Source organism: Apteryx mantelli, chromosome 3 (assembly GCF_036417845.1).
Source record: "Apteryx mantelli isolate bAptMan1 chromosome 3, bAptMan1.hap1, whole genome shotgun sequence".
NCBI lineage: Eukaryota > Metazoa > Chordata > Aves > Apterygiformes > Apterygidae > Apteryx > Apteryx mantelli.
Window position 1 is genome coordinate 132803740 of NC_089980.1, and position 16219 is coordinate 132819958.

General features: G+C 46.7%; 1 protein-coding gene across 2 annotated transcripts in view; it reads left to right on the forward strand.

The window, feature by feature from the left end:
- TNFRSF21 (TNF receptor superfamily member 21) overlaps positions 1-16219 on the forward strand; it is a 41396-nt gene that overhangs the window by 5873 nt on the left and 19304 nt on the right. For both annotated transcript variants that reach the window (XM_067294378.1, XM_013955635.2), the window contains exons 2-3: positions 589-1243; positions 2999-3496. In XM_067294378.1, coding sequence (XP_067150479.1) covers positions 589-1243; positions 2999-3496 — 1153 coding nt within the window. The remainder of the gene's footprint in view (positions 1-588; positions 1244-2998; positions 3497-16219) is intronic.

Genomic DNA, 16219 nt, shown 5'->3' on the forward strand with positions numbered 1-16219 from the left:
TTCCTGTCTTGTGTTATTTTAAAAGGTAACTCTTTGAAAACAGCAGACTAACAAATATAGAGGAAGAAAGTTTTACAGGTCAGAGCTGCCACCAGTGTTTTTGTCTTCTCAGCAACTGCCTGACTGTTATTGGGTTCCTGCTGAACCTCTCACCCTTGAAATGCAAAGCTGCTCTGAACTCTCTTGGGGTGGCCAGGTAGCACGTACTGCTGAAACACAGCTAGTAGTATTTACTGCCCTGGCAGGGTTGCACTGTAAATGATGCTTAGTCTTGCTGAGGAGCCTGGTATCAAATTTAAGGACTATAGTCATAGTCATTTCTTAATGCCTTCATAGCAAACTCCCTCTATCCAGGCTCTGGCTAAGTGTCCAGGAAGCATGCTGTCATCAGTGCCCTTTCTCCTCCACCCTAACGTTAGTGAGCTCTCTGCCCTGGGTGCAAGAACTTCTCCCTGGTTCCACAGTCCTGGGATGATATTCTTAGTGATCCTGCAAGGAACTGGCAACGTGCTTTCCGGGAGGAGTGTTTGGCGGAGAGGACTCCGGTTGTGTGCTGTTGTTGACTAATACTTTGCCTCTCTCTTTCAGTTGCTCATGCTCCTTGGCACCACTGATGCTCAGTCAAAGCTGACCTCTGAACAGAATGCCATAAGCCTCTCCTCTGGCAAGTACCGCCACCTCGACCGTGCCACTAACAAAGAGCTCATCTGCGACAAATGTCCTGCAGGAACCTATGTGTCTAAGCACTGTACAAAGAGTACCTTAAGAGAGTGCAGCCCATGTCCAGATGGGACCTTTACCAAGCATGAGAACGGCATAGAACGATGCCACGCTTGTAGGAAACCTTGTGAACTGCCAATGATTGAGAAAACTCATTGTACTGCCTTGACTGACCGCGAGTGCACTTGCCTGTCTGGTACGTTTCAGACTAATGACACCTGCATCCCTTATACAGTGTGCCCAGTTGGCTGGGGCGTCCGCAAGAAAGGAACCGAGACGGAAGACGTTAGGTGCAAGCCGTGCCCTCGTGGTACCTTTTCTGATGTGCCTTCTAGTGTGATGAAGTGCAAAACATATACTGACTGCTTTGGGAAAAACATGGTGGTGATAAAGCCAGGGACAAAAGAAAGTGACAACGTCTGTGGTTCTCCAGCATCTCTTCCTAATACGTCTTCGTCTTCATCAAACCCAGAAGCGGGTGGAGAGCCCTATGAAGTTCCATCAGCCGCTTATCTTCCCAAAGGTAATGTCAGCTGCTGAAATATAGCTATATTTTCAGCCATGTGATTGCATTCTTACCTCAGTTGAGGCTGCTGTTTGTAGATATTTTTATGCTGTTAAAAGGCAACCTGATCTAAAGTATGCATGGTGCTTCTGTTTTTTGGCCAGAGCACACTCCAGAGTATATCAGTTTGCCCTTATTTTTGCTAAACTGCATTTAACAATGTTTTCACTGAGACTTCAGTCATGGTTAGACTTTTGGCTGTGCTACTATTTGGGCTAAATGAACATCACTTTCCCCAGCCACTTTTCCCATCTATATATTGTGCTGGCACAAGTATTTGTGCATTTTTGCCAAACCTGAGAAGGGAGCTGGTGCAACAGAGAAGATCCAGAGGGGGAAGAGGAAAGCTTCTCTCCACTGGACTGGTTTCCTGATGGGTTCATTGCTTTCATGCCCATGCTTTCCCTGCCACATGTTGCCTGTACTGTGCAAACATATTGGCTTTAACTGAAACTGTTGCCAGAACAGAGATCAAGGAACCTAGACTGTGACATAGCTTCTTTTTTTAACCTCTGAGACATTCATTAGTTATCACTTGTGGGAAAAACTGGATTTAACTTGACATTCTGAAGCTTAATTAGAAATAATATATCATCACAATCTTTATGGGAAGACTCTCCTTGGGTAGGAGACAGCCTCATTTGAGGTGGTCCTCATCACTCTCAAAGGAAGAACCTCTTTTAGGTGTCTCAAATGGGGCATTTTAACAACAAAATGCAATTTGTAGTGGCCTTCAAGCCTTAGCCAGTAAATGCAATTGCAGAGAAGTATTGACGCTAATGAACTCTAGTGCTTCTACTTTGTTAGGTCTCAAAGCTTGATATGATGTTGATATGTGGTTGGGAGAGGAAGGGAGGATCTTCCCTGAACTTTGAAATCAACTGTAGGCAATTAGGTAGAAGTTAAAGTTTCTTCCCTGTTGGTGTCCTGATCAGAATGCTTTGAGTAACTGAATCCGAGACAAAGTCACTTTACAGATGGTTATACCCTCTCTCAGTCTTATTGGGGATGAGACACAATCTTTGAAAGCCTAGTTTCCAAAGTGGGCTCTAGTTCTTGCTGCAGCAGCCCTTCATCTTCTCACGAGGCTTTGGGTTACATGGCTCACTAGGACTTGAGAGCTGTCAGTAAAGCATAATTTATTGATAAGAAAACTCAGTAAAGGTTGAAAATAGATCTTAAGGGAAGGTTAGGTAGCTCACATCACTTTCAGAAACGTAGTCGATACCTCTACAACAGCTTGTGGTGCTGAGCTGATGCTTGTGCTTCTTTAAGAAAACTCATCAGCTCCCTTCGGTATCCAGCAGAGAGATAATAAGCCTCCAGATTTTCACCAGGGGTTTCTAGCCCAAATACCAAACTTCCAAGAATTGAAATAAAACTAATGTTAATAAAACTTTAAAAAGTGTGGTTTTCTAAAAATACTGAATTTGGGTCAAATACAGATTGACAACATCCCTTTAATCACTCGGTTTTTAACAAGCTGCCACTAACCTTAACCAGCAAAGGTCAGTTTTATCCTGAACTTAACTCTGTAACCGTAGCCATCTGTTCTTAGATCCAAACCTTAACTTAACCTCTTTACCTTCTGTCTGCCTGGCATTGGATTTCGGTCTCCTGGCCAAGCAGATGCCCAGACAGTTCTTAGACCATGACATTACGCTGTTTTGCGTCTCTGGTGCCATGACACCACACTCCCTCTTCCTTTCACAGGTCTGAACTCTTCAGTTCCCGGTTTTGCAGCCTCTCCCACACCACACGCGTACAACGGCACAGGGGACCTGACGGGGTACTACAACGAAACCTCAGTGAATGATACGGACGGTGCCAGCGGGATCCTTGCGGGCTCCGGGGCCGTGAGCCACGTGCAGAACTACCGGCACAAACACACCAGCCAAGCGCTCGAGAAGCAGCCGGCGATGGAGATGACGAGCAGTGAGAAGTCCAGCATCCCGTACAGGCCGCCCAGGAGAGGACCGCCGAGCACCCACAAGCACTTCGACATCAATGAACACTTGCCGTGGATGATCGTCCTCTTCCTGCTGCTGGTTCTCGTGGTTATAGTTGTCTGCAGCGTCAGGAAGAGCTCACGGACTCTGAAGAAGGGACCTAGGCAAGATCCCAGTGCCATTGTGGAGAAAGCTATCATGAAAAAATCCACGACCCCGACGCAGAACAGGGAGAAGTGGATCTATTACTGCAATGGGCACGGTGAGTAGTAACAACGGCAGATAGTAACAACAAACGGCAAATTGTAACAGCAGATAGTAACAACAAACGGCAAATTGTAACGGCAGATAGTAACAACAAACGGCAAATTGTAACAAACTGAGCAGCAGGCTTAGAGCGAATAGTATCTTGTCCTCCTTCAGGTTTTGAAGAAGCTTTTTCTTCCTCTGGGCAGTTGCAGATGTCAGACGGTGCTTTTGATGAGCTGCCCTCATGCCTGGTGACCAGCTGCTTTTCTAGTTTTTGGGGCTTTGCAGCAATCCAAAACCCATGTACTGTAGTTCCTCAACTATCTCTTAATCCTCTGCAGCTCCTCCTCCCCATCCTCTGTCTCCCCATCCCTGCTCCCATGACATCTCTCTGCTCCTGCTTTAACTGTTTCTGAAGGAGTGGTTAATGGGCAGAATGTTACCTGCTCTCCTTAGCTCCTGTCCTTGCTCCTTCTCTTCTCACCTACCCCCTTGCTAGGAGGATCTTGAAAAACTCCTCTTTTTCTCCTTCGATGGTGGTTCTGTTTCTCTCCCTCCTTATTTTCTCCGTGACTCAGGCGTGGGTCTGATTGTCTTTCACGCTGTTCTCTTTTCCATCACCAGTTTTGTTCCTGGAAGGCTGAGTCATCCCCTGCTTCTTGGCTGTGCCTCAATTTATGGTTCTTTCCCCTAAATCTTGACCTACTGGCTTGTTTCCTCTGCTTTTTTCCTTTGCCGGAGTGAGAAAGGTTATCCTTAATGGCTGTATTATGTATGGATCCCACTTCATGTATTTAGGGAGAACAGATCTTCCTGGAGAGTTTGCTTTTTAGTGTTTCCTATGCTTTAGGCAGATGACCTGCTGTCAACTTTGTGATGAGACTTAAAGGTGAACTGCGATGCTCATAAATGGAGACTTCTGAAAATCAGCTATCCATTAATGATGGCATGAACATGAGCAACCTCTATTAGCTATGAGGAGCTGTGATCTCCCTACTAGGGATGCACAGTTCTGCCTCTGCAAAGCGACGGTGGCAGTTTTGACCACCTTACCCTGCAAAGGCAGTACTGACAAGCAGTTCTTAAGGTTCAGATTGCTCAGCCTTAAACATCCTTTTACAGTTAACCTTCAGAAAAGCACATTTAACAAGGGGGGCCAAAAAAAGACGGAACAGATTGAAAAAAAGATTTAAAGGCTTAAGAGAGATCAGTCCTTGGTGAAAATCATCATTGAGTGCTTAAGCACAAGGCAAAGAAGGCTTTGAGTAGGGTGTCTTCTGCCATGTGCTGGGTTTTCCTTCCTGCTGATTAACAGACCCCCACTTTCTTTTCCTCCGTTAGTGTATTTATAGAGCAATTAAGATCTTGTTGGAATGAATTTTGTGCTTCCTTTTGGGTTTGCGCTGTTAGTTTACTTTTGTCTCTTTAGAATTCTCGGGTTGCAGTTTGTTGGGCTTTTTTCCCCCTTGCAACAAGTTCCAATAACTTTTTTCAGTAATTTCTGCACTCCTTTGTGCCTTAAACCTGTGGTGCCCAAACTGGTCCCTGAGGCTGTGGTGAGTGATCCGCAACAGGGCCGCAGAACCTTATTAAACAGTTTTACTTGTGTGTGCTTTAAGAAATACTATGGTTCATTGATTCGGCCGTGGTTTAATGGCCAAAAACGGCTGGTTATTACTGACTCAGTGTTTTTTTTCCAAGACCTTAATTACCAGTTCCCTGGGTTGGTTGAATTTCTCACTCTTTCCTTCTCTGGAAACAGTGAATTCTGTCATCTCAGAGGAGGGATTGAATTTATACAGCTTGGGCAGCGATCAAGTTCAGAGACTAGTGCATGTTGACTTGAGCAGATATGAAAACTCCTGCAGCTAGTTTTTCTGCTGATGTCCACAAGGAAGCTTGAGAAGCTGATGCTGTTTGCATGGAGGGGCACAGGGAGTTCAACTGCTCAGGCATAACGCAGGGGAGAAGGGGTCTGTCTCTTGGGATCCCTTACGGTGGGTGATGTAGCTGGAGTAGGCAGACTTTTAGTTTGGTGGGGTTGTTTGTTTTGCCTGAAGGTGAAAGGACTTCATTCAGCCCTAAGACCTTGGGGCTTAGCTGGCCACGCAGGTGTAACAGAGCAGATGCAACACTAGAGATGATGCTTCCTAACCTGGCTTTTCAACCCACATGCACTGCAGGTGGCCCTTCTCCCACGTGCAAAGAGCTCCCGTTGTGGGCAGTGCTGTGTATTAGATCACTGAGGTTAATTTAGGTCAGAGAAACTTCACAGATAAGATAATGTATGGTGAGCGATGAGGCTGAGTAAGATCGTTTAGGTATAACCCCACCTCCCAGATCTTGTCATCCTTTGCAGGACAGTGTAATTCGCGGGTCGTTGTGTGCTTCCCAAAATGAATCACTCCTGATCTTCCCTCTGTCTTCCTTTAAAAAGCTGAATTTGGCTATGACATGGGATTCATAAGATATTTGCAAAGTTTTCTCCCGGTCTTGGGAAATATGCAGAATGTATCTGCAGCAACAGCACTTAGTTAATAAACTGGCCCAGTATCTGATCCAGACTCTATAGTCTGGAGGCACAGATTCCCTAATTACTCCTGCCTGACCTGTTTTACACCTCACTCCTGATCCTTTCTGTGATGGTCAGCGGTGCCTGTGTGCCTGGATGGCTTCAGGACTTGCTTCTGCCATCAGAAGTCTTCATTTGAACTTCACACAGTGAAGGCAAGACAAGCACAAACCGACTGTTTTGTCTCGCTTTACGTGTGGCTGTGCTGTAGCTTAAATTGTGTTGGATGTGCCTGGGGCGGCCCTGCTGGTTAGCTCCTATTTGGTGGCATTGCCCTGGCCCTTCAGGTGTGAAACCTTTCTGCAGCAAGGCAATGTGTGAAGCCCTCTCTGGCTTTTCTTATTGAAAGATCCAGCTCTTAATGCTCTGTTTACATGAAACACCAGAAAGCATAGCAAAAGGGAATTTGCCTTTTTTTATTAACTGACCTCAAGGCTATAGCAAAAAGGAATTGGCCTTTTTTATTAACTGACCCTAAGGCTAAGATGTGCTGCAGAACTGAAGTGTTATGGCTTAGCTTGCTGCTGCTGTAGTGGTTTTTTGTACCCAAATCACGTTTTGCAGACTGTCACCTGAAATGATACTTTAGACGTGGGCGAATCTAGCTGGGAACAAATGTACCAGGCTTTCCAGAGAGGAAACTTCTTCTGTCCTATGTTAGTTCAGCCCACTCCATGGTAGGAAGCTACAAATAAGCCTCTAAATCGGGTGCAAGAGCCTGGTTTGTAGTTGCACTAGCGATGCACTGGGCAGGCAGCTACGCTTAAATTATCTTTCCGGGCTGGGGTGAAGGCCTGGGGTCGGACACTTGCAGTGCACTGATTTCTATATGATCTCCCCTGCCTATATGTGAACAGGGTTGCAGGGCCTGATGGTCTGGTGGCTCCGAAGGGCTGCAGCGACAAGGGTGTCAGGGTGTGTTTATCGCTGCTGTGAAGCAGGGACGTAACTGTTACGCACAGCCACCTCCCTGCCCCTGTTTGCCATCTCCTCCCTCTTAATCCTTTGAGTAAACAGCTTTAACCTTTGAAAGGGAAGATTGTGGAGCTCTGCTTAGGGAGGGGTGGACAACTGTGCCAGCACCCTGGCAGTTCTTGCACCGCTGATGATGCTGGGAGGATCAGGAGAGCAACAGCAGCATTGCCAGCACAGCAGACCTTGAAGACTTTCCACCTCTGGAGGGATTTTTTTTTTTTTTTTTTTTTTGGCTTGTGCCCGTTGGTTCCAAGTGAAGTATAATCAGAGAGGCAGTAGCACTGCTTAGCGTCGGAGCAAAGATGTCTTGCTATGGCTAGGCTCCTTCCCAAAAGAGAATTGAGGGGTGGGATTTTGTCTGGGGTTTTTTTTGCAAGGACTTACTGTTTTGAAGAGCGTTTTTGTGAGAATATTGGAATTATCCACATGCAGGAATTGCAGCATTAAAAATTACATGTGTGCACGTTGTAGTTGCTGCTCTGACAGACCTCGGTGAAAGCAGTGGCTCAAACTCATGCCCGGCTCCTGATGGCACTTAATACTGAATTGCTGACATGCTTGTGATACACTTGTCATCCTGAACAGCTATTGTTACCGCGGAGCATTTCGCTTGTCTTTATCCTCCTGTGAGCTGGCGTTTATGCCCCATGCTCTCTCTCTAGTCATAACACATGCCTTAAATAACAGCCTAAACCTAAAATTAGTAGTAGGTTGGGAGGCTGGTGTTAAAATGAGACCCATGTCCTTAATATGGACGTGTTCCAGCTCAGATGGCAAATGCTGATTATTCCAAACAGCTTAAACGGTTCAGAGGGTTGGGGACAGCTCTCGATGACTAATGACCTGAGCTCAGGGCAGGGTTGGCACACTGGAAAGTCCCTGGCCCTCGGTGAAGGAGCAAGGGCTGGGTTTCCTCCACATCTTCCTGAACAGCGGGGTCTCCTCGGAGCTCTCCCCAAGAGTCCCAGCATCTCATCCTGAAGATGAAGCACCGGCGGTGCTGCCATGCTCGGAGACGTTGGGTCTCGTGCCACTTCAGTTTGCTCTTATTTTCTAGATCTGCAGATGGAAATCCTGAGGGCAAAGGCAGTTTGCCCAAGATGGCCAAAGAAACCAGTGGTTAATTTTCAGTATAACCGTGGTGTCTAAACCATGCAGTGTCTGCACTGTAGGTCCTACTCTTTTCTTGCACAGGAAAGTGGTTTTAACCTTGTATGACTGGTTTCTTTTAGTGGATTCAGAACAGCCTACATATTGAAAATCTTTATTTTCCTCTAAACAATCCTTTCATTTTAGCAAATACCTATTTCCTTTCTTTAGCTGTTTCCAAAGGTGAAGAATAGAACCAGCAAAGCCCTTCTGTTAAAAATGGAGAGTCAAAGTCTTCTGTAAGTCTTGGAAATGCCAAATTTTGAATCAGTCTGTACAGCACATGAAGACGGGCTTGAAATCATCTTACAGAAACTGCTGATAGTGTTGCCTTTGACTTCCACCCATTGAGTAGCAGAGGGTGGAAGCATAGACCAAAATGATGTGTAAAAAAGTTATCTTTCCTTGTAAAACCACTTGCTTATAGAAGCATCCTGAAATGATATGCCAAGAGGCAAGAAGTGATGTGGTAATCTCGGAGTCGAAAGACTGAAGAACAGATCTTGGCAGCGCAGGCCGGAATGAGATTTCACTTCCCTTTTGTTTTTCAAGTCTGGTAATTGCACATTATTGCAGTGGGCAAGTAAGAGTGAAGCTAGGAAGCCTCTGGTTAAATAACCAGCTAGAAAGCAGCTGTTTGGAAAAAGCTACCTACAGCTGAGGGAGCTGAGCCATGATGGCAGGTAGAACAGAGCTTATGGCAAGTGGGTCAGGATCAGAGGCCCTGTCGAAAGGAAAGAGTGGGGAGTCGAGGGGTGATGCTGGAAAAATGGAGAGTGGTAGGACTTCATGGTCTCAGTTGCTCAGTTGCCATGTTGGGAGCCGGGATCTTCTCGGCCGGTGATTCACCAGGGATAGTGCTTGGCTTGCAGCTCTGTTGCTGCTGGAGCAAGGCTAGACTTGACCTTGCTTTGAGCAAAAAATCGTCAAAGCAAGTAGGTGAGGGTGTTGGAGAGGGACAGATCCTTGCTGGAAAGCAGGGTGCCCATGAGTGCCTGTCGCTGCAGGGGTCTTCAGAGTGAATCTAGCTGCAACAGGAGTGTTGGCAGTGTGCTGAGGACACCTTAGGTCATGCAGGCTTGTCCTCATGTGAAATCAGATGTATCACGTTGGAAGACACTTCTCAGTCAAATTACTTTGTTGTTTTGTTTTGTTTTTTGATGACCTCAAGGTTTTGTGCCCAGGCCTCAGGTAACATGGAAATGGCCAGCAATATCTGGCGAAGGCAGATGCACCCATTGCTGCTAAATACTTGCTTTTACGCCTGGGGAGGAACAGCCCTGAGCGTGTGTGTAAATCCCAGTATGACTCTGGCAGGCAGCACACGAGCTCAGGGATTAATGCCTGTCTACCTGCCAAAACGGAGAGGCAGAGGGTTTGTTTAAAAGCAGTCTCTCCTCTGGCATCTGCAGTTTAATGATCTGCAGATGTCGGTCTGATCCTCTAATACGAGCCTGTCCCCTTCTTCAAAATAAGATCCAGACAGAAATAGTAGCATCGATATTTCACTGTTTTTTATAGTTCAGTTCAACTGCTGCTCGGTTGAAATATCCCTTCAGCTGGGCCAAAGTTGCTCCTCTGGGAATTTCCCGCAGCTGAGACGGCATCGCTTGGCCTGGGACGGACCTTGCCCCGATAGCGTGAGTTTGGGGGAATTTTCATGTTTTCCCTTCCTAAGACCGTGCCCGCTGGCTGTTTACAGAGGTGCCGTTTTCTGGCTGCGGGTGCTGTGCATTCGGCGCCTTCAAGCGGGGCGGCTTTGTGCCTGCTGGCCAACCTCGCGCCGCTCGCTGGCTCGACCCTCGCTCGGGAGGCTGGCGTAGCCTCCCTCCCCTCCTCTGAAGAGCCTGCTCATTTAAGAGCTGGAAAAAGCAGAGTAGTTGAATGCTTTGCCTGGCGTCGGTCTATTCAGTGCAAGGGTTTTGTGTGCGGCCCCGCCGTCGCATGCTGCCGACGGCATTGTGCAAACGTCTCGCGTTTGCCCTCTTTCAGAAATCTCCCGCGATCAGCAGAGCTGAATACCCTCAAGTGGATTTTTTTGCTTTTTTCTTGGCAGGAGGGGGAGCCGAAATGGTGGACTAATGTGGAAATTGCACATGGGTAGGAGCGCATGGGGTCCCCAACCCGTGGAGCTGTCATCCAGGCCCTCCTGCCTCATGGCCTGCTTATTTTAACCTCCTTAGATTGGAAAGGGCAAGTATGTGCTTGGTGCCGTGAGCCACATAGGTGCTGTTGTGCTCCTGAGTCTCCAGGCGCTCTGGTGGCATGCTCTCGTTGGGACTTGTTCATGCGCAGGGCAACGCTGGGTGCTAAATTTGTTCCGACACAGGGCTTTTCGTTTCAAGGTAGCTCCGGGGTTAAAAACAACCCTTCCCATAGCCAGCTGCTTAGTCTGTCCTGGCAGCAGGAACCTGCCAGCATGGAGGAGGCAGCAGGAGTGGTGGCCCCACTGCTGAAGTTGGCCAGCCCCAAAGGCAGCACATGCGTGTTGGGCCAAATCCATCTTTGAGCTTTTGGGAAGTTGTGCAGTTTCCAAAGGGCTCGTGCACGAGTTGAGCAAGGCTTCGTGGTGAAAGGGGACCTTGGAAAATGCAAGTGAGCGAGGCTGGTGTTCTCCATAGGGGAAGGGAAACCTAATCAAGTGCAGGTTTATTATAGCTTGTTCCTGGGCCTTATTGCATTAGCAGGCCTGAAGACTGGTGCTTGATTGCTTTTAATATGCGTTGCTACACAAGCCATCTGTCCACAATGTGTGCAGGTCTGTGCGATGCTGGCCTCAGAAGATAGTACATTTGCTCCAAAATCTGCTTTAAAAAAAAAAAAAAAGCATTCAAAAATGCTAGGTGGCTCCTGGGTTAATTAAATAAGGGATCTGTGCTCACCTGTTATGGCAAGACTGAATGTCTAAGGCACAGTAACTCTGCTGGGAGAGGATGGTTACCCTTGGAGAAAAATGTGCTGCCAATTTCTTGAAATCCTGCACTTATTTCTGCATTGAAAAGACTGTGGTTTCTCATGTCTGTAAGACTCTAGCACATAACTCCTCGAGTAATGAGGCAGATTTTCCCCGCTCACTAAGGCTTCATCTGGGAAAAATTCAGGAGATGAATTTAATCCTAGGGCTGGCATCTGTTCCTATTTCGATGTTTATACGTCTCTGGCTGCAGCAGTTTGTTTAAGGGTTACCAGCCTGTCCAAGAGAGTTACAAAGATTACCTCTACAAAAGCTGTTATTTAATAATTGCATAAAATGTTTAAGCTGGTTGGCCGTCCCCTTTTACACCTAAAGAGAGTGAGTCTATCTGGACACTGTTATTTGGGGCACTGTGGAGTCCAGGCAGAGAAGGCACCCGCCAGGAGAGTTTCCAGTGGTGCTAGATGGGAGCTCACATGGGTTTCAGGAATTTTGAACCAAAAGTGATGGTCTCAATGTAGTGCGGGATGAAAGGAAGGTCCCAGAGCTACAGCGTGGGGATTACCGCCCAGCTTGTCCATCATTGCTCTTCATGCTGTCCATCAAGTCCCTGGGGTTAAAAATGTTCTTAACCACGCAGTGGCTTATCGTAAGCCTTCCTTGACTGTCTGGTCTTGCAGAGAGTTATTTTCCAGAGCGTGTGTGGGAAGTGTTTGTCAGGAGTCCGTTTCCTGCCCTGCAAGATTTCTTGTGTGTGTGTTTTTTGTGTTTTTTTTTTTTTTTCCTTTAACAAAAAAGACACCCTTCAGTGGTTTGTTGCCCAAACAGTGCTTGCTGAGGATGTGAATCACTGGCTTCTGGGAGGATCTGACACCAGCACTGTCCTCCATGGGAAAAACTAGCAAAGCGCTCTTCTCTAAATGCGTCTCCATAAATGCATCCTCTTCTCCTCTCTAGGCAAAGGCTCTTGTTCAATTGTACCTTTTTGAAAGTTCCTTCTGTAGGAGTTGAAATATATCTCTGTGTGGGAGGGAAGTCTTCAACAAAATCTTTTTTTTGGCTCACTCTGTCTCAAAGGTGAAATTTTCATATTTTGGAAGATTCTTGCATCTGGTATTTAGGATTTTTAAGCCCCAGACTTGACTTGCCAATCTGTGGTGTCCTGACAATTGGAGTTTGGATTTGTCGCATCCTGGCTCTGTTGTACATGTAGGTTTTTGGTGTGTTTTCAGAGGTAAAAATAGCCTGCTGTGGCTGTGTTTCACATGAGTCAGTAGGATATTTAGAGGTAGTAGGTGGGATGAGCTCAAGAACAGAGTTCAGTTAGTAGCGATTGAAGCTGTTATCTCAAGGTAGGAAAGGGTTGGGCTGTATCTCCACCACAGTCTTCCTGTCCGACTCCCGTGTACACCTCAGCTTTGTTCTCCACCCATGATATTTAATCCTCAAGGTTTCTGCAAATGTCGGAATCCAGCCAGCCTGACACAGTCAGGTCATGTCACCCCATGTGGTGTCATGTGCTCATGCCGCATGTGTGACGAAGATCCAGCAATGGTGAAGAGTTGACTTTTTAGCAGAGAAAAAGAGATGAATTTTAAGGGTCCCCTTACAGGAGGCCATGGTTGTGTTGATGTACAAGGCAGAAGGGGCTTGAAGCCTGGCAGATGTAAGATCAGGTTTGCCGTGGGTCGGGTAGGATCTCCCTGGCTTTCCTTCCCAGCTGAATAAGATGACTGGCACTTAAGCTGTTGCTGTGTTAACCCTTTCCTTCATGCTGTGTCTTGGGAGAGCTGTGCAGACCATGAAATATGAGATTGTTCTTAAAGAAGGCTGCTTCTCAATGAGCGCTTTTCTGATGAGTATCAAGTGACACTTGCCTTGAGCTCCGAAAATGAAAATAATGAATGCTTTTTGTTTGTGAGGGGGTGGGGAGAGGAAGGAACCGAAGTTCCTCTGTGGTTAGGCTCTTCTGACTTTCCCGTATCTGCTGTCAGGTGCTCGCATGTAGCCTTCTGGCGGGGTAGCTCTTCCACTTGATTTTTAAGTCATTGGAAGATGTCAACAAGCAATGGCAAAAAAGAGAAACGACTTCTTGTGGGTATTATCAAAATGAGATACGTGCTTGCTGGCACTGCTGGTCATACTCTGCTTAGCGCTGGCTTTTTGCCCCGTTTGAGGCCAAACAATCGCCAGAGAATTCCGTTCATTTCCAACTCGTAAATACCAGGGTTACGGGAGACAAGCAAGACTTGTCCAAAACGAGCTCAAGAGAGTCATTAAAGCACAAACAAGTCCCGCGCACTTGTCTGATGACCAATTAAGTGACTTTCATGAATGGAATGAGTGACCGCTCGGTTCAAGGCAAGTTTAAGCCAAACTCTGCGCTCCCTGGCAAGGCGGGAGACATCCAAAGAAGTTGGAAACAGATGAAAAAAATCTTTAACCCTACTCAAAACAAACAAGTGACTGGGAGTCGGGTCATGCAGGCAAAATAGCCTTTATGGGAAAGATCGGGGGGAGGCGTCTTGGAGACGGGATGTGGAGTTGCCAAAGCAACATGCTTGAAGGTTAGAAACCGTGCCGTTGTCTCTGGACTTCTCTCCACAAAGATCCTGCACGCAGTTCAGTGTGTTTGCGGTGTATTTTCGCTGGGCGCTTATTCAGCAGTGCTCTTTGCTTGCATGGCCGTGCAGGCGCCCGTTGGTCCCTGCCCTCTGGGAGCGGGGCTGTCTGTTTGCTTTTCGCAGGGTTTACTCTAGATGTGCCTGGGTGTGCCTGCGTTCCTGTGCGTCTAGGCCCTGGTGCGTGTACGCCCTCGGGGCCTGCGCGCAACGTGTCGGCCTTGGTCCTGGCTTTATAAAGGGAATTCTTCACCCTTCCGTCAGCGGTGCAGCCCGGGGTGCAGCTGCACTGTCCCCCTGGGTGGGAGCAGTGCCGGCACCAGCGCTGCCTGGCTGCTAACAGTCCTGCCGAGCCCCGGGACGCTGTGTCCGGAGCTATAAAGCAGCCCTGCGAGCAGGTAAAAGCCTGCAGCAAGGTCCGAGCTGCTCCAGATTAACTGCTGCTAGAGGCTTGTGCTGTGCTACTAGCTGGGAGCCTGGTTTTGGGGGGGAAAAGCCACCTCCGTCCTACCCACACGTGAACATTTCTTGTGATCTCATGGAGGCTTTGTCCTGCACCAGCGTTCTTGTAGCAACCCTGAAGTAACTTTGGATAAGCCATCCCTTTGCAAGTATTCTTTTTCTCCTCTATTTTTGCACTGAAGACCTCTTCCATTAAGTGATACCAATGCAATTTCATAGTAGACAGCTTAAATACTGAGTTTACACACCATAATAATAAGTTTGTGCAGAAAATCTCCACTTTTATGCTAATAGTAAAAGTACTAACTAGATTGCTTTCTTTGAAGAGCTTTGCCTTACGTAGGCATTCAGGGGTCATTATGACCTTAAAATACTAGGTTGTTACCTGGCATAGCTCATCCCAGTGTTTAGGCATTTGTGTGAGTAGACATGCCTGGATGTCCTAGATCCTTTGAAGTTGACCCTGCTGGTTTATACACAGTTCTGCTGAACAAATTGCAGGTGTAAGTCTGATACCAGCTGTGACTTCAGAGCGAGGGCTATTCCTGTTTAATTCCGGTGTCCTCCAAAGTGAGGTAATAAATAGGATCCAAAATGATGGTGATAGAGAAGATGTCACCTGCTGCATTAACAGGAAGGAGCCAGCTCTCCCGGTGCTGCTGTTCTTGGCCCTCGTTACAGCGGCAGCAAGAGGAGGGATGAAGGAGGGGAGCTGAGATGGTCAGGGGAGACAGGGTAGGAGATTCCGTAGCCTTCCTCATGTAAATGCAGGGCAGGCTGTGGCCTCAGCCTGGGTACAAGGTCTCCTTGGACGTTTCCTAGTTATTGGCAAGCTCAGAACCTCTTCAGTTTTGTGCTTATGTGGCAGTGACCACGGGAAACGTGGAACGGCTGGGTTAAAGTTCCGTCCCATGAGAGCTCAGTGGTTTTAATTGTGTTTTGGGGGCTCTGAAGGCTTCATGAGTTGCCTCTGGCCTCAGTGTTCAGATGAGCATAGTGGGAAAATGTCCAAGTAGTTGAGAAAACAGTGGTGGGTGGGGAAGACCCAGGGCTTCAGGTGGAGCTGTGGCTTTTCGTTTTGCGTCCTTGTAATAGGATGCACCGCAATGCCCAGAACAGACAAACACAAATTTCAAGCGGATGAAATGAAAAGCATGTGATACACCCTTATGGGCATGTTCTCATCAAAACTGGAAGCTGTGACACTCTTAGTACTCTACAGAGTAATTTTGGAAGGGTTCTGGAAATATGGAAATAGTATGACTGTAAGCCTATTATAAGCATTACCATTTTATTTTAGTCTTGAACAAGTGAATTAAGTTACTGTAAATGGCTTGAGCAGTAATACTTGGCAGTGTGCAGCAGCAACTTGTCATGTAATGGTTTTAACCTTATTTTTCAGAACAGAGGGAGTAATGGTTTTCCAATTGACTCAAGCCAAATCTGTGCTCAAGTCCGTCTCTTCCATATCTCTTTGGAGTTCTGTTTGCACAATATCCTAGTGGATGTAGTGAACATATGGGGCTTAAATTCATTTAATAGTTGCAGGAAAACAGATTTAAGGTTCTTAGAGTGTTAAGGTAAGAATTTCCAACTCTGTTCTTAATGGAACATTTATTCTCCGATGATTATTTTACATCATTAAGTTCTCCACTGTGTGGTGCATTCTGGTGCCATGGAATATTATTGCCAAAGGATATAAACATGTTTACGGGGCCACTTTATTGAATTGTGTGATTAAATATACTAAATTTGAAAACGTCAGTAGGACTTCTAGTGTTTTGTGCTGTAAATCTTGTTTGAAAACATGAGGACTAAATATTGTGTCAGTGATTATAAACTGGTGTAAATCAAGTTCTGACCAGCTAAAAACTTGCCTCGCCTCTACAGCAGCTATAAACACTGGTGTTTATAAGCATTAAACACATGGGAGGAGATACTATGTGGGTTTTTCCTTTCCGGGACGGTCTAAGTGTTCTACACAGGGTCATAAAAAGCAATTATATTTTAACGCTTCTGGATGACTGACTTGTGCAGGAGCAG